This window comes from Caloenas nicobarica, chromosome 3 (assembly GCF_036013445.1).
Source record: "Caloenas nicobarica isolate bCalNic1 chromosome 3, bCalNic1.hap1, whole genome shotgun sequence".
NCBI lineage: Eukaryota > Metazoa > Chordata > Aves > Columbiformes > Columbidae > Caloenas > Caloenas nicobarica.
Window position 1 is genome coordinate 23,654,001 of NC_088247.1, and position 25,734 is coordinate 23,679,734.

The following is a 25,734-nucleotide window of genomic DNA, read 5'->3' on the forward strand; positions in this document are numbered from 1 at the left end:
GTGTCTGTTATCATACAAAATTTATAAGGGATGTAATATACTTCAAATCAACCACATAACTGTACTTCAGAAAGACATTTAGTGGAGAATCTGGATACAAAAATGCAAATTTTCTCAAAGAAAACTGCATTATAAAGATCCAAGAAATTTCTTGCCTTCAAACTAAATAACAGTTGGACATCCTAGGAACATCTTCAATAATGGTTCATTATTTCATCTCAATAATTTCAGTATTTAATATTTGCTATTTGGCAAAAGCTGTTTTACTTATTCAACTGTTTAATTTTTTTATCCAAAGATTTTTTTCTAACATAGGTTGCTACTTTACTTTTAAATAATTATTTTTGTCCTATGAAGTCAAGCAGTACAAGAATACTGAACTTAAATCAAGCACTCATTTTGAAATTTGTTATCATAAGCAGAATTCCTTAGTTTACCTCAATGTGTCAAGGAAACAGATAATATAGACAAGAATGGAAAAAGAGAAGGAGACTGAGATAGTTGATTTAAAAGCACAAACAACTTTAAAATCAACAGCAGAGTCAATATCTCTGTCAATCACTAAATCACATCACATTTCTCCAGTTCATAAAGGATGTCTACATGTGCAGTCATCCACTACTAGTTGTTCTTAAACAGCTCAAATCTGCTCTTTCTGTAGATGGCATTTTTCACAGTAGATGCATTTTGAAACAGTTTGATATTACATCAGATACTCCTGCAAACTGCAGCATCTAAACAATGCACACATAAGTTTTCCTGTCAACAAAGTTTGTGCTATTACAGAGATATCGATAGTAGTCTAAATACATTTGCCTACAAATCCAATTTTCTTATTTTCATAAGATGGTAATCTTTCAGAAATACATGTGACCTGAGATTTTCTCTTCTTTTCCCATAAGGCCTATTAGTTCAACTTCTGAGAGCAACAAACTGCATCCCCATGCCATAGAACACTTTTTTCAAAGTGAATGCTCCTAAGCTGTCTTGACAATATGGGACATGTTTAGTGGGTTTGGAGATAAGAAACTTGTTCTTGTCTTCTTGTAATTGAAGAAAACTGCGAATTATCAAACATTTGGAAAAAGGGAAATATATGGGACATTCCATCAAAGTGTAAATAAACTTTATACTTTGCTAGGTAATGATGACAGAATGAATGCATTCCCGAGTGAGGCCATTATATTTTACAAACCAATTACCATTGGTCATGTAAAACCATCTTCACAGACAGATCAGTATATGTAACAGCAAGTTTGGGTTTAGCAGGTATTTAATAGTCTCTATAGTTTTCATGATTCCCTGGAAACAAAAGCACATTCAGAAATGGGAAAGTATTTGGTTGCTTAATAATCAGAGCTAATGACTGCTTAGAAACTGACTTAGGCCCTTCATATTGTTCCTTCCTCTTCACAGAGGAAATTCTCTAGATTTATGGTGCTTTCAACAGAGGTACCTTCTCTATTTGAATACATTGGCTAAAATCCAGATGACTTCTTTCATTGATATCTGTTCCACTCTGACAGTGGAATACAGAGCTGTGAAGGCTTGCTAATACATTAAGCATCTCCAGAATGGTTCCTGGCAGTGAAGCCAGCTAGCATGGAATGGCTTGTATCCATACTATTAAATACATCCTTTGGCCTCTTTGGAGATATTATTCAAATTTCATATTATGACTGCTTACTTGCCCACACTAGCTCCTGACCATGCTTGATAATTATTTGGGAGAATGATAGTTGGCAAGCTCAAGAAGTATGTTAGACACTATTTCAACAGTTTAATTGTACATATACATGAGTTCTTGTGTCTGGGAAGGTTCTCTGGTTTTGTTTCATTTAACAAAATAGACAGTCACAGAGGGCATCACTAAAGTACTGGACAGTTTTTCAGTACCTTTCAATAATTTGAGAGATTATACATTGATTTACACTGCAGCAGAATGAGGAAAATAAATAACACTAGGTTGGCTTAAATACTTTATTTGCACTCATAATTAATGGACTCAAGATCAATAATTCAACAGTTCAATTATTTTGACAGTCATGTTTAGGAGGGAAACTAATTAGGAATAAAGTACTCCCAGTCAGCAATTGCAAATTTCTTAGCAGGGTGGTAGGACAACAGGGAGTTGCAAACTCTTGCTGGAGACAGAAGAATTAAAATAACTACTATAGGAATTGCTACCTATTAAAACGGTCCTTATTCCCAGTAGGTTCTTGTTCATCTCAAACTTGGAAATTTATTTCTAGTTCATCTCTCTGGTTTTGAGGGTTTAGGAGAGGGGAGTGTGTGTGGTTTTTTTGGGTTGGGGTTTTTTTGCAATCTTTGCACTGTCACCAAAAATGATAACTCGAGATAATTTATTACTGGAAGTTCTGCGGCCTTACTGAAAGTACTTAATTAAAGGTTACTTTTTGTGGGTTTGTTTGTTTTTTAAAACTTTATTAGCATACTTACGTTAGTAAAAGGTAGGACATTCTGTGAATGTTCACAAAGAATTTTAAATGTACTTCAATAATACTATGTTATAAAATCCTTCATATATAGTTAGATAGGTTTAGAAAAAGGAGGTTTGTTTTATACACTATGCGTCAATAATAAATAATAAGTTTGCATCAATATTCAAAGTACCAAAAAATCTCCCAGTCAGACGTTACCCTTCTAGCCCCTTTTTTATGGCTTGAATCAGTTAGATTTTACTTTTTTGTTACCCTTCCAGGCCTTAGTCATGATCTGAAATGCAAAAGGTTTTGATGTAAAATGTCCATAGGGCTACTCAGTCCTTTGCTGTTATTTCTGGAAAGCTTGTAAGTATCCAGTGTGTTTAATGGTAACATTGTTTTGTAAGTGAAACATTTAGGGAGAGGAGACAGAATTCTTCTTTTAATAATGCTGATATAAATCTGAAGTAGATTAATTTACTGTCTGTTGTATTTTAAAAATTATGCATGATCAGAATTCTCAATTTTTTATCAGAGTAAACTCCAAGTTCTTGCTTAATTTCATTGCAGTTCAATTTGTACACAAAGCTCTAGAATTCTCTCTGTAGAATATGTGTGTGCATCTGTCTAAAATTCAGTAAACTTAATTCTTAAATGGACCATATGTCACAGGAGAGTATGTTTCCCATTAATTTCCTCAGAAATTTAGTGGTCGTACTGTTAAGGTCACAGGCAGTCATCCGAACATCTGCAGCTTCAGGCAATGTATTTCCGTTCATAAAATTAAAATGCTCCATCTTACAACTAATATGGCTGTTTGCTTTCGCTGCATTTAGGAAGACATCCCTGAACCTCTGGCTTCTGGTGATTAATTTAAAAAAAAAAAAAAAGCTGGCAAATAAATATAAGCTTCTAATTAATATATTAAGTCTTTAATGAGAAAAAAAATGCAACAAACAAACAAACAAACAAACAAACCACAAAAAACCAAAACCAAAACAAACAAACAACAAAAAAACAAAACCAAAAACAAACAAGAAAACCCCACCACAACTTAAAATTCTGGAAGTTCCTGCTGAATGCAATGAAAGCAAACAGCTTTTTGTTTCTATAAGAACTAACATGATAATTTTTTGAAAAATGAACAGTTCCCATTCTTCTCTGGTATTTGTCATTCTCTCCTTTGTCCCCAACCTTAGTGCATTTATAATAAGAAAACAAAACAAAACAAAACAACTGGACTGGAAAAAGGATATGTTAAACTAAATGTACAATCTATTTTAATTTTCTTACCAACATTATGTTTCATGCCTCTGATCATGTTTGCAAAAATCTTCTATGCATATCTTAGTTTTTATTCATATTTATTTACAGTGGGTTACTAGAACCTTAGAAGCTCAGTAACCAGTGGAAGTTCAAAACGCATCATTTTATATATCAGGGAGGAGGTATTTTTCTTATTAGATTGAATTTGCATTTACCTTATCTACTTGCAATTTTTTTGCCCAGACATCCAGTTTCGTAAGGATCTTCAGTAATTTTTTAGTCATTCCTTGTTTTTACTATCCTGAATAACTTAGTTTTATTAATCTAATTTTATCCTTTCTAAGATCATTTCTGAACATGCTGAACAGTTTTGAACATAACAGAGATCTCTGTAGAACACCAAAAATTTCACTGTGAGACTTTTATCATCTGTTAATTTTTATTCATGCAATGTCCTTCTTTGTTTTAAAATGATGCTTAGCTTTTTAATAGCCCTTTGCAGGGTGAAGTGCAAAATACAAAACTTGCATTTTGAAAACTGAGTTAACTATATCCAACAAATGTCTATGCCTTCTGATGCTATAAAAAAAATTAGGTTTCTGAGATACGGTTTATTTTACAAAAAATGTATTGAGACTTCCTCCATATATCATATTTATCCATGCTTCCACTACTGCTACACTTGGTTATAGTTTTCATAGTGGGCATCCAGTATGCAATTCCTTAAATCTCCATGAAAGACTTAAAAAGTTCTGGTTCCTGAAGTGCACAGATATTAAAAGAACAGTTACAGTTACACACAACTTTCAGTTGTTCAGCCATCTCATCTTTGTATTCATTCAGGTCTCCTGGGTGAATGCTGTCTACTTCTGGTGACTTACTGTTCACCTTGTTGCATGTGCCACCACCCCTATCAATGGCACTTCAGCCCAAAACATATATTCCAATGAGTTCCTCAAAATGAAGAATGTTGTGAATGTTAAGTTTACATAAGTGCAAGAGGGAAACAAACAAATCAGTGGAAGTGATACCTGCAGAAACTCACTAAGCACATTAAACAAAACACCTTTCCATTCAGGAATGTGTTCAGTTGCAAACTGGAGAAGTACTTAGAGGAAATATCAGATACACTTATCTAGTCCTCTCACTCTTCTCTACGATTCTGCATTTTTGTCTCTGTGAGATACACAATATCAAGCAAGATGAATCTTTCATTCAACCCAGTAAGAGTGATTTTTATTATACAGTCTTCTGTATTTCTCTACATTAATTTTCATCCTTTTTCATTTCTGCTCTTAGAAATAGAAGTCTGAATGATTCTGAAAAATTTTACTCATCACCGTTTACTCCATGCAAAGGTGAGACTAGATACAGATTATTGCCTCCCCATGGGTAATAGTGGAATACAGAAATGCCAGTAAAATAGAAGTCATTGCAGCCAATCTCCAGGTGCTGTCCTTTGCATCTTTTTGTCAAATGGAGTGTTTAGTGTGATATTAGTATCTAGATCAAACACCTATACAAATGGATATTTTTTACTAATTTTACAAACATGCCTGAAGGATGGAGATTATTTAAATTTTGTTTTCTTCTTTTAAGCACATTCGTAAAAAAAAAAAAAAAAATCACAATTTTGTTAGACACTTGTATGGTAAGACAAAAGTTCTAATTGAGGTCACAATGATTACAAAAATATTAGACATGCTGCAGTTCACATTCCTTGTGCCTAAATGCACCTTCACTACCTCCTAACTCCACATGAGGTAGAATAGGCTGAAAATTACCTTGATAAGTAGCTATGCTGTGCTTGATGCACGTGGCTGGACCTTTTGGCTGCCAGGGCACACTGTTGACTCACATTCAACTTGCCATCAACCCAAACCCCAAGATCTTTTTTGATGGGACTGCTCTCCAGCCTTTTATCTCCCAATTTGTACGTATAACCAGAATTGCCTCCTCCCAGCACTTGCTCTTGTTAAATTTCATATAGTTGGTGATTGCCCAGCTCTCCAGCCTATACGGATCTCTCTCTAAGGCCTCTCTACCCTCAAGGGAGTGCACAGTTCCTCATAGTTTAGTGTTGTTGGCAAACTTACTTAATGTACATTTGATTCCTGCATCCAGATCATTCATAAAACATTAAAGAGCACTGGCCCTATAACTGATCCCTGGGGAACCCCACTGATGATTGGCTGCAAGCCTGATGTAACCCCATTTACCATAACTCTTTGAGCCCAACCCATCAGCCATTTTCTCTCTCACCATATTATGCACTTATCTAGCTGTGTAATGTATGTTTCATCAGAAAAAAATCTTAATGGGAAAAAAAATATCCAACACACAATACTGAGAACTTTTTTTCACTTTTTTTTCCCCTAGGAAAATTATGCTCTCTTATAGTAAGATCTGGTCATCATCAGGGACCATATATAGTTGTACCTGAATACAAAAGTAGTCAAAAGACCAAAAGATATCCCTATTTATGTGCTCAGAGGTAGACATTTAACGCAAATTGTTTAAAACATGAATAAAGGCAATGTAAATACTATTTTAAACTTTCATTTTCTGCTTGAGGAATAGTATTGTGACTGTTGCATCACAATGTCTTTTTCTGGTTTGGGTTCTTAAGGAATATTCTTCTTCAATGTTAAATATTTGTGCTCATACATGTTGTTTGACTTTATGATTCTCACCTGTCAAAAGTGATCTTAATGGAATGTCCTGGTCTTGCTTCAATCACCCATTCACAATTAAGTGAGTCCTTATAATATCCTGGCCACCCTGGTGGTAAGATAACACCACTTGATGCTGTCAAATGTCCACCACATGGTGCTGAAAGCAAAAAGCATGTATACTCGTATCATACACAGTACTTCTAATACAATATTATATATTAAAAGAACTTATAAAAATTGAATTAAAAAGCAGAGAAAAATAAGTTTAATCTAGAACATAATTAAATTTTCTACATTATGTTATGAGCACTTTGTTTTCTTCAGAACCATAAGTTCTGCAATATATCTTATCATACCTTATTACTCGATACATATCTTAACACACAGAGCACGGCATTTGATTCTGCCAGTCTTTCTTCTGTTGAAAAGCACATTATCTCATTAAAAAAAAAAAAAAAAAGTATCATCATTTTCATTTTAGCTCTAGTATGATTCCACATTTATGGGGAAATATCAGACAAATTGTTCCACATAAATTTTGGTTAATTATTTTCATTGCACTGTGTCATCTAACACCTTTTTGAGTAATCATTCAGCTCAGTGGAACTGATTGTTGTAAATATTCCATCGAATCATAGAATGGTTGAAGCTGAAAGGGACCTCTGGAAATCGTTTAGTCTTTCTCCTGCTCAACAGAGCAGATTGAACAGGACTATGTCCAGTCAGGATCATGCCCTCTCTCCAAAGACAGACACTCCACAGACTCTCTGGGCAACCCATTCTAGTGTTTGATCACTCTCAGAGTGAAAGTTTTTTCTTATGTTTCAATTTCTTGTATTTCAGTTTGTGTTCATTGTCTTTTGTCCTGTCACTGGGCACCACGAGGAAAAGTCTGGATCCATCTTCTTTGCAGTATCCCATCAGGTATTTATACACATTGACAGGGTTCTTCCTGAGCCCTGAGCCTTTCCTTATCCAGTCTAGACAATTCCAGTTATCTCAGCCTCTTCTTGTATGAGAGATCCTCCAAGTCCTTAATCATCTTTGTGACCCTTCATTGGATTCACTGCAATATGTCCATGTCTCTCTTGTATTGAGGATTTCAGGACTGCACACAGCACTCCTAATGTAGTCTCACCAATGCTGAATAAAGGGGAAGGACCTGTCATTTCCTCTCAGTCCAATATTCCAGCCTGTCTGTCCAGGTGCCTCTGAACGGCAGCACAAGTATATGGTGTATCAGCTACTCCTCCCAGTCTTACATCATCTGCAGACTTGTTCATAGTGCACTCTGTCTCAGGATTCAGATCATTATTGAAGATTTTAAATAGTATTGGACCCAGTATTGACCCTTGGGATCACCACTACAGACTAGCCTCCAGTTGGACTTTGTGCCACTGAACATAGCCCATGAGCCCAACAGTTCAGTGAGAATTCAGTCCACCTCAGTGTTCACTTCTCTAGCCCATACTTCATCAGTTTGTCTATAAGAATCTTATATGGTACAGTTTCAAACAATTTCAAATTATTAAAACTGAGATAAAAATATCCATTGCTCTCCTCTCACCAATAAGGCCAGTCATCTCAATGTAAAAGGGTATCAGCTTGGTCAGGCATGATTATCCCTTTATAAATCCATGCTGACTGCTCCCAGTCACCATATTGTTCTTTATTATTTGGAAATGGTTTCCAGGAATATTGCAGCATAGCCTTTCCCAGTGATTGAAGCGAGACCTGCAGTTCCTCAAATCCTCCTTCTTTCCTTCCTTGAAGACAGGAATTTGCTTTCTTCCAATACTCAGGAACCTCCCTGGGTTAAATGACCCTCCCAAGATGATTGAGAATGGCTTTGCAATGTCATTGGCTGGTTTCCTCAGCCTTCTTGGGTCTTTCTTGAATGTCAAATTTGTTTCAATGTTCTCTAACTTGATCCTCCTCCAGAAAAGGGAAAAAGTATTGCTACAGGGCTATGAAAGCAACAGGCCTAGACAGGGAGTATTTTTCAAATCAGAATCTTTGGTGGAGGATTAAACGACAGCAGAAATGATAGATCATATTTTGGGAAACATAAGTCTCTTAAAAAAATAAGCTGTCATAGCACAAGGCTTTGGGATGTTATATTTTACCAAAGGCTATGGAGCAGTCTGAAACAGGAAGGTTTCAAGGCCTTGTAAATTTATATGAGTATCATTTGTATTACCCTCAAGCAGTCAGTGGTATCATTATGAGCAAATTCCATTTTGCAGTGCAAGAAATCTTGTCACTTTTCTTCGGTTTCTCTAAGTAGTGACAAGCAAACCTATTATGCCATATGCAAATGAACAGTAACATGTATTTTTGAGTAGTAAATTAATGTTCCTGGTTTTGATTCAATGTTTTTAACAAAAGAAAAAAAAATGAACTCAGAGAGTTTATTTGATTTCATTTATTAGCTGCACTTGTCTCTGGGAAGTTCTTCCAGATTTAAGAAAGTGGGAGAAAAAAGCAACCCACAAAACATGAAACATACACACTGAATTGTCCCTGGGGCAAAAGGTTTGGCCAGGAAAATGGCATTTACATAACATGTATATAGTTAATGAAGAAGTAAATGTATTCCATGGAGTTTTTTTAAATTAAATTTTGTCATATTAAAACCAAGAACAACCAGAAGACTCTTGATCATCACCTGACTATAACACATCACTTATTTCATGTATTTCAGGTGTTGCTTATAAAGACAAAGCAGAACAACAACAACAAAAACCAACAGTTGCTGAGACATCTCAAGACAACTAGAAGCAAACTAAATTCTCTCTAAACTAATTAGCAAGGATGCATGGTCCATATATTGTAGTCCAAACCCAGAAACTCCTTCTATTATCAACTAGAAAGAGAATCCATATCAGAAAGGAACACATTCTGAATGTAACTTAAAAGAACTACACTTCCTTCTATACCAAAACAAAAAATAAGCAAAATCTAAAAAAATAGTCTAATAGTTTAATCCTTTCCTCATTAAAAACCAGGTGAACATCCTGAAAAGTTCAAAGAAAGGATAACTGAGCAGTACATATGCATTTTCTTAAAGAGCCATTTCTGTATTTGTTTTCTCTACATTTTTTCTTTCAAACTGCTCATCTTTTGTCCTTTATCTACGTGTTTGTGGAAATAAAATTACACAAAGATTACACTGAATACTTTCTCGATTGTGTATAGACTTTCAAATTGAGAAAACATCTTTTGATGAAGAACTTTGCCCTGCTCCCTGCTTTAGAGTGGGCTGGTTTTGTTCAAGCCAAAAAAATCTGCTCTGCTAGATAACTCATTATGTGGCTTAATCAGGATAAATCCTGTTAGTCTACTTCTGGATTTACATACACTACTTCTACCAGGCTGCTAACATGTTTTCTCCAGTATCTCTAATTTTTCATAGAAATGAGCAGTAGTATGAGAACTAGGTTGTCAAATTTCCTAAATAACAAAAATCATATAAATTATATGATCCAGATCCTTAAGTTACTACAATGACACTGAAATTATTGGAAGTGTGAGATTTACACCAGTTAGAAAGTTTGGATAACTTTCTTCAAAAAGGTACCACTTAATTGAGTGTCTGACTATATATCTATTGTTTACTAAAAGTTATACAATTTTTTGAACATATACTTTTAGCAGACACACTTTAGTTGTTTATTAAATACATCCATATGTCTTGCCTTAGGACCCATCACTATGAATCATCAAGGAATCAGCCTACTTTTTCTTTTTTTATTTTATCACTGTATTTCATCCAAAAGAGAGATTTAATTCTAAACATAGTTGATCGTAGTCTGTTTATTCATGTAGACAAGAACAGGCAAAAAAACAAAAATTTTTTTTTTGAGAATATAATGAATATTATACATAGCTCTGATTTTCACTGTGTTTCTCAGGAAAAAATGTACTGCAGGTTAATACATTACATACAGAAATTCAGGTATACTTTCATTCTGAGAAAATTAAAGCTGCAAATATTTAAAAAGGACTTTTAAATAGAAACTTCGCTTTTCCATGTGGTAGATAATTATGTTCTTCAGAATACTACAGCCGAAACTGTCGTAACAGCTATATACTCACAACTGAGTAATGATAGTGACAATCAGATCTTGAAAAGAATGGTAACCAGATATTTAGAATGTTAATTTATTCCAAGAATATAAAAGCAAGCTATTTTGTTTCTATTATTTTTCTCTTATTTGACTGGGAGAGTGTTAAAATAAGATGAATGAATAACTTCAGCTAAAGCATCCTTATTTATGTGTGAAATGTAAAAAGTAAGCTAAATGTAAATAGTTTCATTATTCAAACTGTAGGTGCAAAGTAAAGATTATGTGCTTACCTTCACAACGGGGGACTGTAGAGCTCCATACTACATTTCCATCTTGCATAATACATGTTATGGATTCAGAGCCTTGGGTCTTCACAAAGCCATCATCACAGTGAAAAGAAACAGAACTTCCCAGAAGGAATCTATCTCCAAAACGCCTCCCATTTATAGGAATGCCTGGATCATGGCACTCATTCTGACCAAAGGCTGATAAAAAACATAATAATATTAACAACAATAATAATAACAATAATAAAAATAGTAACAGCAATAAGGGGGAATAACTTTGATAAGTAAAAAGATTACAATATAATGCTCCTAAATACATGAATACAGCATTAAATCCAATGGCATTCACAGTTCAAATTCTCAAGCTTTTCAGTTATGTGTGGCTTAGGTACACAAGAACACTTTGCTTAAATTTCCTTCTGGACAAAATCCAGCTGTTTGCCTCTAACCTAAAGTGAAGTGTGATTTCACATTGCAGCTAATCTGACAGAAATACAGGCTACTGCTAAAAACTCTGGCCACTGCCTGGGCCAGACAGAGCAAACTCCCAGTAGGATGCTGAAAGCAGTCTGCTTCATCTAGTGGGGTGACAACACAGAGCCCAACCCACAGAGACACACTCCTCCATGTGCATGTATGACCTCATGGGAAGTGTTCTCACCAGTATGTGGACAGTAGTTGCAAAGAGCAGCAGTGTGGGTGCATGTAAAGCTAGAGGACTTCCCTGCCTTTCAGGAGGTGTGTGCAAGTAGGGGAACCCACTTCAAGGAAAAAGGGTTGTAACTCATGCACTCTGTGAGAGGAAGGTATGTATGTAAATCTTGGCATGGCAGGATGATGATGGATTAGAGTGGAAAAGTATTTATAAATTTATATGTGCTAAGATAAACCAGGCAGCACATGGAAGAACTAAGCGTGGTCATGGCACCAAGCCTGTCAGAGTTCAAGGAGTGCCTGGACAACGCTAGTTTAGTTTTAGGTAATCCTGCGAGGAGCAGAGAGTTGGACTTGATGATACTTATGGGTCTCTTCCAACTCAAGATATTCTGGGATTCTATATTCTAAGATTTTGTAAGTGTCTAACATTGTGGTTATCTGTTGAATTGCTGATATTGATCCTGAATCTACAGTTCATTTATTATCGATTATCTTTCACTAATAAATTGATAAACTGCTTTGATCCTGATTTGATTTTAACCACGAATGGAGCACTTATTCCCTGCAACACATAGGAGGTCCAGAAGTACTAGCACTTTGGCTGAACTTAAACTTAGCAAGGAGACACCTTGGGCCTGAACGAACACTGTCAGCTGTTCACCTTAATTGTCGTTTGTCCATCTCAACCACGACACTTAATTGACACAAGATAGGAACAGCACAAGATATGGCAAAGACGACTTTATTGTCAACTAACTTCTTCTATAACCTTAGAAGATAATTTTTTCAACTAAAAAGGTCATCTCCATATAAGTATGTGCTGGTGAAAATGCTGTGAAAATGAGTTAATTTTCATCATGCAGTTAGAAACCTCTCTTTTTCATAGATAGCACAGTCACTATTTGGTCTTAGTTTGAGAACAAGAAGACAACACCATGGCACACAGTTAATGTTTTTAGTTGTTCTGGTCTGAGAGCCAAGGATGTTCTGAACACTCTGTCCATAGGTGTGAGGAATCAAGGAAGGGGGGTATAGATGGGGCAGAGCTTGACTGACATCCAGACTGATCAATAAGAATATTCCATCCCATTAGCATCATACTTCATGTTAAAGGAGAGTCAGGATCTTCCAGTCTCACTTGCTCTCTTGCGTTCTCTTTTCTTTGCTATTTTTGTTGGAGCCAGTCAAGTTCTGTTCAGGACATTTAGTTCCACCTTTTTGCCATCCTGCCATTTTGCAGAGGCCTCTGGGCCTTTCTGCCTTGTTTTTTTTTTTTTTTTTTCTTCTTTTCTCTCTTCAGGATCGGTTGTTGGGACCATGGTGCTGTTTCCTGGGACTGGCTGCTTGGTGCGGATGGGGTTCATGAGGAATTGCATTGAGTATCTTTTATTTTAGATTCTATTTCTATTCTTTATATATATCTACTGTGTTTATCTCAACCCAAGTTTCTCCCTTCCATTTTGATTCTCCCCGCTATTTGGAGGTTGGGGACGGGGGTAAGTGAGCGGCTATTGTGGTTGTATTGCTAGCTCGGGTTAAACCACCACAAAGTAATATCTTTGAATGACTAATAAAACTTCTAGGAGAGTTAGAAGTCCATAGCAGATGTAATGATGTTTTCTACATGATGATGATGTTAGTAGAGTTTTCAACTGAGAGTACTGTTTAGTGATACCCTTTCATATAAACAAAACAACAGATGGCTGTCTCTAGCCAGATATTTTTTAGCCTCATTTCCCAAATAGGAAAGATTTGTGCTTTCAGTAGCCCTCTATATGTATGTGACTGCCAGGTCCACATTTAACAACTTCTGAACTTGTTGACCAGTTGCAGCTTAATTTTGTACATTTGAGAATTGCGTTTTCAAAGATATCACGCTCTTAAAACTCTTAAAGAAAAGGTAGCTGGAGAGAAGCATTATTCTTAAATTCATGCACTCCTGTAGGAAAGAAGTCTATATGAGATCAGCTACATTTCTAGACACTAGAAAAACCACAGAAGGTAACTATTATGTGTATCAGAAAAAAAAAAAAAAAGGCGCCTGTATTCTTAGACAGCACACTGTCTACCTGGGAGACAAAATGCAAAAACAAAGCAGGTTCCCAGAGCTATTTATTTGCAATGATGATCTGGTAGCTTTTTATACTTCTATGCTTTTCAGGTTAACATCTGCATATTCTCCCTATTTGGGACCTAGGCTTAACACCTTTGTGAACTTATTCCTGTTGGTTCCATTGAGAAGTATGTAAATCACTTGCACTGAATGCTTTGATCGGAATGATCCAGGCTTTAGTTGCATGCTCTCATTTATGCAGTGGCAACCAGAAAGGCCCTTAAATAATGAAGGGATTTCCTCAGCACTATCACAATTAAAATAAATAAATGATAAAGATTCAGACAAGCTAGTGTATATCGGGAAGACAGCTGAAAGCAGTGCAATTATACAGGCATAACAATTTATTGTTGTATTATAAAAACATGTTATGTTTTTCATTATTATGAAGAAAGATAGCTTGATTTTAAGACTAGGCATAAAATAAAAGCAGAGGTTCTTACTTGTGTAAGTGATATTAAATCCTCTTCCAGTCGTAGAGTGATCTGACTGAAATTCAAGTCTTACTATGTGTCCACTGCTAGCCAACTGAGAAGGGACCTCATTGCCAGAAAAAGTGCCCAGAGGTGGTAAATCTGAAATCCCGTCGTCTTTCACTGTAAGGTAGTCAAACTGAGGTTCTACATCAAAGTCGTTGAAAATCAGATGGATTCTGCTTCCTGGCTCTGAGATAATTAACCAAACACAGTTCATATTGTTCCCATACTCCTCAGGATAATTTGGAGAAAGAATAATTCCAGACGGTGTAGTGAAGTTGAAGAAACATGAGACTAAAGAAAACAATAATAGATTCTCAAAATACTATCAATAAACATTATAAATGCTTGTCTTTATATTTTTATTCTTCTTTATTCTTTAGAAGTCTGGATGTCAAAACTACTACACATGCAACCTGGAAATGTTTTAGACTCTCAGAACATTTCTCCAATATAACATGTCAGCCTTGCATGTTTTTATTTCCCCAAGTGAGGCTAAGTGAATGCACAAGGGCCCACAAGATGTGATTAGAAGCATGTAGAAAATGCCGAAGAAAGCAAAAGTAATGGCTGATGTGTCAGAATTTGGAAAAATTGGCAGGTCTGTTCTGAAACGAAAATGCAACCTCAATACTTAAATATGTTTTATTTTCTAAAAGGAATATGCGTGAAAATGTATTTAGCAATCCATAAAATCAAGCACAAAGGCCAGTTTTATCTGTAGCACACAGAGCATTAATAATAGTAGAAATTTAGAAGTGCCTCCATCAACAACTCATAACAGTATACAGTACAAACTTGTTTTACTTCGAGTTTTCCTTTGATAGCACAGGACAATTAAACAAAAATGATTCATAACTCTCATCCTTTTTCATTCCTTTGGGCCAATTTTCATCAAGACAATTCCTAACTGATTTTAAAGTCAAGAGCTTGTCACTGGTACTTTAGTGAGAAGTACAGTACATTCAGAAAGAGGAGGCTCACTGCACATTAATTAATACAAAGGACAACTATTACTCAGCTCTTCAAATGTATGAAACTTAAGTCAGTGTTTGTAAATAGATGTTTTAAGTTTAGGTTCCATCATCTTTTAAAGGTATGTGCCCATCGAACAGTGGAGCACAGTAAAATATTTCACATTACCAACAGAAATTAATACATCAACCCAATGCAATACAGCACCGTGAAGAAATGCAACTTCTGTCTTCAAAGGGAATTGCAGTTACACTGTCTCCGTGTCCAGGCCTTATGTGCTTAGACACATCTCAGCATTGCACGGGCATATAGAGACTTCTTCCAGTCCAGAGCAAGCTTACTCAGTTTGGTAAGTCCTATACCAACACAGCTGCAAAATACATGTATGCCCAAGTAGAACTGGACACACCAGTAAGGTTGTTTTGAAAATCCAGTACTGGGTTATAAGACACTTTATAGGGAAAGATGATGTGGTCTGGAGGACTGAAGTGCCTAGTATACCTGTGTACTAGAAAGATTTACTCTGTTTTACCATAGAAGAAAAATAGAAAAGTTAAAAACCATACAAGCAAAACCTCTATTCAAATCCATCTACAAGCTTACCTACAAACATATTTTATCTTTTAAAACAAAATTCATGATCAATGATCTTACCTACACTTTTTCCATGTTGCGTATCTTTATATTGCTTTATATTAATTTTCATGCTTTATTAGGATATCAGGAAAACAAAACAATACAATACAATACAATCTTTTCTTATGTGGATCTGCAGACTGCTTTGCACTACCAGAATCAATGTCTATATGCTACAGAGTCCTTTTGAACAGTTATATGCTATTAGGAATTGCTCATTTAGAGTCTTATTCAACACACAGTTACATTAAGAATGTTAAATGGTTCAAGTAAATATAAGACAAGGGGAACAAACATTCTAAAACAGTCCTACATAATGCTCCCCATAAATGAGCTACCATTGAGCCAACTAAAAAAACCCCACATACGACTGAAAAAGTCTTCAAGGTCTTTTTAAATGTTTTCCTGCTGGCTAGTCACAAATGCTAAGAAAAGCAAGAGGCTAAGGTCATAAAAATAATAATATATAAAAAATAATATATATAAAAATAATAATAATAATTCTTACAAACACAGCTGGGTTTATTGCCAGACCACTGGTTGTTTTGTTGACAGGTAATCGTTCTCTCTCCCACTAGTTCAAAAGCTGCTTGACATTCAAAGGTAAGTGTGTCGCCATGCAGAAAACTGCTGCCAGTCCTCTTTCCATATGATGGAATTCCAGGATCTCCACAACCTCCTTTCTCAATTTCTGAATATCAAAAAAATCAAGCACAACAACAGGAAAATGTATTTGCAAGCAATTTATATGTCAGTATCAGAAGTACATTCAAAATAGTTGGCATTATGCCTTAAACTAATGTTTAGAGCTGAAAGTGAACTAGACGTAAATGCTGTAAAACCACCTTGAAGATGGCGTAAGATCTAAAGTCTATTCACAACCTAATAGCTTCCATACCTGCATTGCTGAAAATGACAAAATACTCATGCTTAACTGCATGGCTGCACTGAATTACAACATATTTGAAGGTAAAATTATAAAGTCATAGATGACAGTCTGCATTCTAACCATGGAGACATACTATGTGTAAAACTTATTTCTGGTAATGAAGTACTAGTAATAAAGAATTTTAACTCTCATATCTTCAATTACATTTATAGGGCTATCTGCAATACAATTAAAAGTATCCAATTTACTGATAGAGTCAAGGATTTCCAATTTAAGCACTAAAATATAGTAAAAAACAAAACTGAGGAATTATTTCTCCATCTCATGCTTCAAATTAGAGGTACATTTTTTGCCAGCTGCATTAAGCTACACTGAAAAGAGAATAACATTTTGGATTATACTTCCTAGATATTCTCTAGGAGATCTGCTATTTAAATTATTTAATTTGTAGATATTGAATGTACATGTATGAGCTAAGAATATTAAAAAAACCCAAGTATTTTGAAATTCATGAATAACAAGAATATTGGGAAAGGAAATGTAAATATTAATTGCCTGTGACAGAAATGCTGAATCATCTTACAAATTACTCTATGCGTGGCTGTTCATCAAAAATGAAGGCTCCATTTCTTTGCCATTAAATTTAAAGTAGTTTTTCTATTAATTTCCATTTGAGCAGTAAAAATAACAACAAAGCACTTCTGGTTCTATAGACTGTGTTTCACATCTTTAGTAAAATTACGTCCACCTCATTTGAATGAAAGTAGTGATAAAATTCTTGTCATTTAAATGTTTCCTAGTTCGATCCAAAGTACAAAATCTGAAACATTCAGGATACTAAGAAAATTCCACTCACTAAATAGTATCAAATATTAATATAATTTAATGCCATTAAAATATATATGCTGTCAAATAATGTTAAATCTACTAAGGTTAAATCCCTGCAAAAGTGTTTATCTTGACAAGCTAATTCCAACAGAAATTTTAAGATTCAGGATGACATTATTATGATATGTAAAGTAAATCCAATATGTTTTTACCCTTAAAGCAGTTGTGAACAGATTGTTGACAAGCATATTCAGAAAGGTATGCCATGTATTTTATAAAAGAAGAGGTTACTCATCTGGACAAAAAGAGGTACATATTTTTTTCTTGGTAATCTTAACTTTGAAGATAAAATTAAAATTAAATATTCTATTTATGAATTCAAAGCGGTTCCAGAGTCAGTTGCATTATTTAAATAATTTGTCTTACTGGAAAGCTGGGATGTCTCAAATGAATGAAAATATCTTCCAAAAAATACGGTACACAAATATAATAAAATGCCAGCAGAGCAATATCTTAAATAATATGCATAAGTCAAGATTCAAAATTATATGTATTTACAAATGTAAATACTTTAATGTAGTTTCACCTGCCTGCTCGTACTGAGATGTTCATTCCTGCTACCACAGAATAGCACTAGAAGTCTGCATGTTCCCAGCTATCCACAGCTCCACATCTTACACTGAAATGTGCAGAGCTACAGAAAATCAGAACCCACATTTTAATCACGTTTTAAAAGTTCATCACCTCCACTGACAGCAGACCTATATCTAATCCAGCATTTGGGAATGATCATAAACACTCTTTTCCAAAAAATCTTTTGTCTTGAAGATCAGGGTGATACAGTTTCAGGCAGGAGCCTGAGGAGGCAAACTGTCTGCAAGGTTTTGAAATGTCACAGCTGAAGATTTATCCCTTAAAAGATTGCAACAAGTGTTTCTTTGCATGGTCTACAAAGGAAGAACCAAAATATCTTTAATTAATGAATTTACTGAAGCAGAAGACAGGTCAGGATGGTTTCTAACTCTCAGGAGATACACTAAGCCATAGCAGAGAGTTATGGATCAGCAAATCAAAGTTTTTAACACAAATTAATGTGAATCAAGCTTTTCGGCAGGTTGAAAATTCCTTTTTTGAAGAAAACTAGTACAGTATGCCTTTAGTCAGAACCAAGCCCTTTCTGAAGAAGGGAAGAACACATGATGAACTTTAGAGACTAAGTAAATACTTTGCACTTATTAATATATCACCCTACATCCAAGAATGCCCAGCTTTATGTGCAGTGGAGATATAATCTGAATTTTTAAATATGTGATTTGGAAGCTGAAAAAAGCAGTTAAAAACTATAGTTCTGGGACCAATACTATTCAATATATTCATCAATGACTTGGATGAGGGAATTGAGTGTACTATCAGCAAGTTTGCTGATGACACCAAGCTGGGAGGAGTGGCTGACACGCCAGAGGGCTGTGCTGCCATCCAGCGAGATCTGGACAGGCTAGAGAGCTGGGCAGGGAAAAATTTAATTAAATATAACAAGGGAAAATGTAGAGTCTTGCACCTGGGCAGGAACAACCCCAGGTTCCAGTACAGGTTGGGGAATGACCTATTAGAGAGCAGTGTAGGGGAAAGGGACCTAGGGGTCCTGGTGGACAGCAGGATGACCATGAGCCAGCACTGTGCCCTTGTGGCCAAGAAGGCCAATGGCATCCTGGGGTGTATTAGAAGGGGGGTGGTTAGTAGGTCGAGAGAGGTTCTCCTTCCCCTCTACTCTGCCCTGGTGAGACCTCATCTGGAATATTGTGTCCAGTTCTGGGCCCCTCAGTTCAAGAAGGACAGGGAACTGCTGGAGAGAGTCCAGCGTAGGGCCACAAAGATGATGAAGGGAGTGGAGCATCTGCTGTGTGAGGAAAGGCTGAGGGAGCTGGGTCTCTTTAGCTTGGAGAAGAGGAGACTGACGGGTGACCTCATTAATGTTTATAAATACGTAAAGGGTGAGTGTCACGAGGATGGAGCCAGGCTCTTCTCGGTGACAACCAACAGTAAGACAAGGGGTAACGGGTTCAAGCTGGAACACAAGAGGTTCCACTTAAATTTGAGAAGAAACTTCTTCTCAGTGAGGGTGACGGAACACTGGAACAGGCTGCCCAGGGAGGTTGTGGATTCTCCTTCTCTGGAGACATTCAAAACCCGCCTGGACACCTTCGTGTGCAACCTCACCTAGGTGTTCCTGCCCTGGCAGGCGGATTGGACTAGATGATCTTTCGAGGTCCCTTCCAATCTCTAACATTCTGTGATTCTGTGATTCTGTGATAGAATCAGAATCATAGAATAGTTTGGGTTGAAAGTTACCTTTAAAGGTCATATAGTCCACTGCCCCTGACATGAGCAGGGACATCTTCAACTAGATTAGGTTTATCGAAGCCCCATCCAACCTGGTCTTGAATGTCTTCAGGGATGGGGGCATTGACCACCTGTTACAGTGTTCCACCACCCTAATCGTAAAAAATTTCTTCCTTATGTCTAGCCTGCATCTACCCTCTTTTAGTTTAAAACCATTATCCCTAGCTTTCCGTCACAGATATTAATGACAGAGCAAAACATAGGGAAGACTGAGAAGGCCATATTCAGAGTTTTGTATTTATACATAAAGAATACTACTTTATATCTAGATCTTGAGCAGTACAGGCATGTAATGATTCCAAACATTTTTCTGTCCTCTGGGATTTAACACAGCATTTTATTTTATTGTCTCTTCTGGTACCTGTCCAACTTCCAATGATTTATCAGAGAACAAATTTTTTAAATGTCTAAATTCAGTTGAGGTGCATTATGCCTATTACTTCAACACATGCACCAATTATTCTGCTTCGTAAATTGCAAAGAGGCTATATATCTGTTTACTAAAAAGAGAACATTCTTCTGATCAAGTCAATTGGAGCTATGTTGAGCTCTTAGAGAAACGCTATGGGACAGAAAATGACAAACATGAAAAATGACAAACATGAAAATAAAAGCTATGTTAACCTATTTAAAGTGTGGAAATAAAAATCCTGTTCCTTTAGGGTTATTCTGTGTACTCATTCAATGTTGGACTTCTTTTGATCTGAGTGCTTAGAGCTGTGTGAACTTCGTGAAGTTTGCAAATAAGCTCTCAAGCTCAAATTTAAACATCAGCTTCTCCGGTTACCAAAAATATTAACATTGATCTTATTCAATAGTTTGTGGCTTTCATGTACTCTCAGTAGCCTGGAGAAAGTGACTTTTCATCTTGTTTGTAAACTAGAAATATTTACTGAGTTTCAGGGAATACTCTCTCTTTAATGTTGGGAGAATGACAAGATTAGATTTCTGACAAGAAGATCATATCCCTCTGAATGTAATCAAAGAGTTTTCTGTTGCTGTGTTTTCTTTCAAAGGAATAAATATGGCAATTCTAAGGTGATATTAAGCATCTAAGTAAGCATTATGACTATTTCTTGAAAGGTGTCACATTGCAATTAAAGTCTATTTGATGAAAAGGCTTTATATTACTTTGACCCAGGTATCTGAAATTTATTATAAAATACTTCATAGATTATATCATTAGGCAGCCTTTAATTTATTAGTCATGGTATTAATTTACTTTTTTTTTCCTTACAAATACACAGTTAAAATGAAATTGTTAATGCCACTATGCTTTCACTCACACTATCAAATATTCTAGCTTAGCTGATTAGCGAATCATCATCAAATAATTAAATACAACTTTTACCAGTAGAACATTACTAATATCCTCACACTTCAATAATTCGGATGCATAAATAATATTTAAAATAAATAAGTGTTTTAAATGCATGTAGGTTACACAACAATCCATTGTTTCAGAGATACATAAATAAACTTCAGTAGTTCAAGGTCTGTCAGAAATTTGAAGTCAATACTGCTAAAACCTGAAATAATGATTTTGTCAATATTTCATAATTACCATCTTACTTGTAGTCAAGATAGGTCAAGAGAAGCTGAAAGATGACACAGGTAGGCATTTAAGAAAAAAAGCCAAATCAAACCAAACCAAACCAAAAAAGTTAGTTTGTAAGTCTATTTCCATGTCAGATAGGACCTTTCCAGCCTAACATCTAAATTCTTAGATAGCAAGTCTCATAAATTCATGCATTAAATACATGAAAATTGATCTTTTATTTTATTTCCTCTTATTCCTCATACCTTCCTGTGTTAACAGTCATACCTGATATAGTGGAATCTGAATCTTACATAACACTTTCCTAAATTTAGAAAAGAGACAGAAAAAACACTGGTATATACAAGAAACTGTGATATGACAAATGCTGCGGTTTAACTGTTCCAACTCTTATACTATTTATTGTATGCCATAAAGCTTTAAGCTGATCTTCCTGCCAATTTCAATAGTAAAACCTATTTGGATCAGTAGCACATTATGACTCTGTATCTTCCATCTCACTATCAGAATTCAAATTTCGGTCCCAGACCACGTCATTAAAATCCCAATTAATGAAAGGGAATCAACATATACACAGAAAAAGTCTGCAACTGCAATGTGACATAAAGCAAATATCTCTATTAATTTTTGTTAGGCAGATGAGTTATAAATGGACAAATTACAAAACCGGCCAAAGAGACATTAATTCTATGTATACACTTGTTCACCCCTGTCTTCAAGCCATTGTGGCTTTAATGCCACTATTAAATTACATAGTAAATATTTAAAACCATAAGTACTTGTTCAATGGCAGGAACAGAGAACATGGCTCTCTAAGTCTTCACCATAAAAAAAAAAAGAAAGCAGAATCAGTGAGATTTCTACCACTTCTGAACAGGTTTATAGATTACCATTGTAAAAGATTTGCACAAGAAACTTAAGACAGAGAAGGAAATTCAACTGGGCATCCCAAAATAATACTGTATCCCTCTGAACTATGCTTTTTCTTGCTTCACTGGAAACCATAGTCATCTATAAAAGTTAACCAGCTGCAAAATAACACATGAACTTTTAGTCTTATATGGCAACAGTTTCGGTTTAGGATAAAGAACCAGACATTATTGGAGGTCCCTTCTGTTCCATAGGTAATACTGTTTTAAAAATGGTCAAAGACCTGGCAGTACAAATACTGAAGGAAGGACAAAATGCTACTGTTTTCATTAGTAAACAGTTCAGCCTTCTTTGAAATGCATGTGTAATACTGATTTCTATTAATAATTAATAATCATTAATAATTTCAATAAGATGCTGGAAAATTATGGGAACTTAAAAACAAATGGAGAAATCCTTATACAAAGAGTTTCAACAGGCAATGGGCTTTCGGTCTCACTGTAAATTTTTATTCTAATGTTTTGCAATAAGGAATAACATATTGCTCAAATTGCAGAGTTCATGTTTCTTTACTAGCAGAAAGAGTACAGCCTGTCTATATGAAAGGCTGAGCAACACCCTGGACAAAACTCAGCCCAAAGATAGCCTGTGGAATGCAAATTAGCATATTATGGTGGAAAACAGGAAGTACAGTAAAAAGCAAGTGCAGCTGTCTCAGAAATTATCAGAATAACATAAAGTTGAATCTTGTGAAAAGTTGTACCATGGAATGAGACAAAAGACAGTACAAGAGTATGTGGAAAGTTATTAAATGTAAGAGAAAGAAAAATAGCTACCAGGAAAGGAGAATGAAGAACACCTTCTTCACTTTTCCAGGAAAAAAAAAAAAGTAATAGATAGATAACAAAAGTTTTAATAAACTAAGACCAGGATACGAAGAGAACATGTTAATGATTATTTGGAAAATTTAGACACATTTAAGGGAACAGGGCTGAGGCCTAATTAAATTCACATTGAAGTACTTAAACTGAAATAGTCTATGAACTACTAGCAATTATCTTCAAGAACCCATGGAGGACAAGCGACAAATTGACCTAGGTTCTTCTAGGACTGTAAAGCCAACACTAACCCTAAGCAAGGCAATGGAACACAAAACAGAAGAGTCTATTTCTAAAGGGTTAAAAGATGAAATTATATTTAACACCAATTAACATGGTTTTATGCAAAATTGGTCATGTCATAAAAACAATATGATTTTTAGATTATAAACTTGGCTGACACCATACCTTTGGACTTCTTTCAGCCTCTTAAATTAGCAATACATGACATCCTAATTAAGAACTGGCAACACAGAAAATCAATTTAGCATATATTAAATGGATTAAAATTAGATAATGGTAGTATCTCAAAGCATAAATGTGCATAAAGAATCATCATTAGGCAATATAACTGCTTCAACTAACTTAGTATATACTTTTTTTTAGCCCAATCATAATAATTTGTTATACAAATGCAGAAAAATAGTTCATCAATAGCGGCCATAGTATTTTCAAGATGCTGTAGCCCAGTGACATATATTGTACATGTATGTCTTCTTGTGCATATGTACCCACATAAGCATTGCTTTTTTTCGTACTTTTCAAAGGGAAAAGCAAACATCAAAATTTCAAACTTGTGGCAACTGAGAATTTGTAAAATAAAAGTAATGTTAGATGGGAAGGCCTTATTTTCCTTGAGTATCTACTCCTGTACCTTACAATGGGTGTTCCTCCTCTTTAAAGACCAGGAATGATGAGTCCAGTTTCACCAAACAAAACGGAAGATTAAAAGGGACGATAATCATGAGATGTGTTGGAGCTTCAAGGGTGGTAAGCTTCTAATTCACGTTATAGAAGCAGTCAGTGCTCAAATGAAAAATATCAGCCTTGGAAGCTACCCATGGATAAGGATAAAGAGGGAGAAAGATGCATTGGTAGTATTTGAAATATGAAAAGTGACTACACTGCAACTGAACATACTAATATTAGTGCCATGTGGATTTCTAAACAATTATACTTTATGCTATATCAGTAAAGAAGTAAGAAGGAGGAAGTTTTGCTCTAAAAACAGTCTTCTGAATAAAAGGAGAAAGAAAAAATAAAAAAGAAAAAGGAAAAAAGAAAAAGGAAAAAGGAAAAAAGAGAGAAGAGAAAAGAGAATAGGAAAAAGGAAAAAGGAAAAAGGAAAATGAAAAAAGAAAAAAAGAAAAGAGAGAAAAGAGAAAAAGAAGAAAAAAGGAAGACGAAAAATAAGAAAGGCCCTACATTCCTATATTCTGTCCTTGCAGGACAAATCCTGCCCTCCAGGATTGCACTCAGTCCAGCAACTTTTAGCATTTTTGAGGGATGCACCATGTCCACTAAGATCTCTAAGAAAAAGTTTCTCTCTTTGATTAACTCCGAGATTTTATTGCATGTGCCCTCATTCTGCCTATAAAGAGCTTCCCGTTATTCATATCCATATCTTGTATGATTACAATTTTTTTGCTGTTCCTGCTTACTTCTTTGCTCCTGTCCTCTTGTCCTCCCAAGAGTCCTAGGCCATGCTTAAGGCAGACATTCTTTCCTTTTCTTTCCAAAGCTGGCAATCTGACCAAGGCTTTAGCAACAAGGACAAGGTAAGCAAGACCTTTTCCTCCCTAATATAACACACTTTCTGAGGAACATAACCTAACATAAAGCTACTCTACAAATTGAAGAAGCCTCGCAGCTTAGAATTCACTCTGTAAGATATTCCATATGACCATACCAAAACACTGCATGCCTACATGTGCATATTTTGTTGGGATAGTATACGTACAAGAAAAGAATAAATAAATAAGAATATTAATGTGTTCTTCTCAGTGAAAGTAATTAAGCAACTGAAATTTCACAAAAGCATGTTACAGAGTCTTCATGGGCATTTTCAGCCATGTATTTGACTTTGCATAGATAGACTGAATATCTCAGTCGGAAAATTCTATTTAACACCTTGTTTTTCCACTTTTGCACTCAGCAGAAAAAGGAAGACAGATAGCTTGGGTTATGCTGGGGATTTAAAAATTGAGGTTTTTGGTGAAAAAAAACCTTAGTCTGAATATTGCTTTTCTGTGGAGGTCAACTGCACAAACCTAAAAGAAAAACCCAAAAAAGCCAAGCAAACTGCTACAAGTCCTGTGTCTGTTACAATTATATATAAACAAGCTTAACTGTGGCTTTCATAGTGTCACCGATATGACCAGCACAATAGTACCATGTATACAACAAATACATTAAATGAAAAAAGTCTAAAAATTAGCAAGATTTTGGATTATGAACTATTGTTTTTCTCAAATTTCATAGCAATGTAAAGATAAATTATTATTTCATATTGAATAATAACCCACTTTAAATTGCTAATAAAACAAGAGAGCAATGACAAAAGGGCTGCTCTGGAGGATATGCTGACTTTGTAACAGGTGGAGGTGGTTGCATGTCAAATCAATTTCGGTCAAAGTGTGAAGTTAATGTCTATTTATGAGCTGAATGGAGAAACCACACAGATGGTGATAAGACTTGGAAAGAATAAAGTAT

The 25,734-nt window shown here is 35.4% G+C and overlaps 1 protein-coding gene across 1 annotated transcript in view; it reads right to left on the reverse strand.

The window, feature by feature from the left end:
• CSMD1 (CUB and Sushi multiple domains 1) overlaps positions 1-25,734 on the reverse strand; it is a 1,102,582-nt gene that overhangs the window by 276,295 nt on the left and 800,553 nt on the right. Inside the window, 4 exon segments of the mRNA XM_065633007.1 lie at positions 6,404-6,542; positions 10,746-10,940; positions 13,956-14,282; positions 16,108-16,290. Of these exon segments, the coding sequence (XP_065489079.1) occupies positions 6,404-6,542; positions 10,746-10,940; positions 13,956-14,282; positions 16,108-16,290 (844 nt within the window).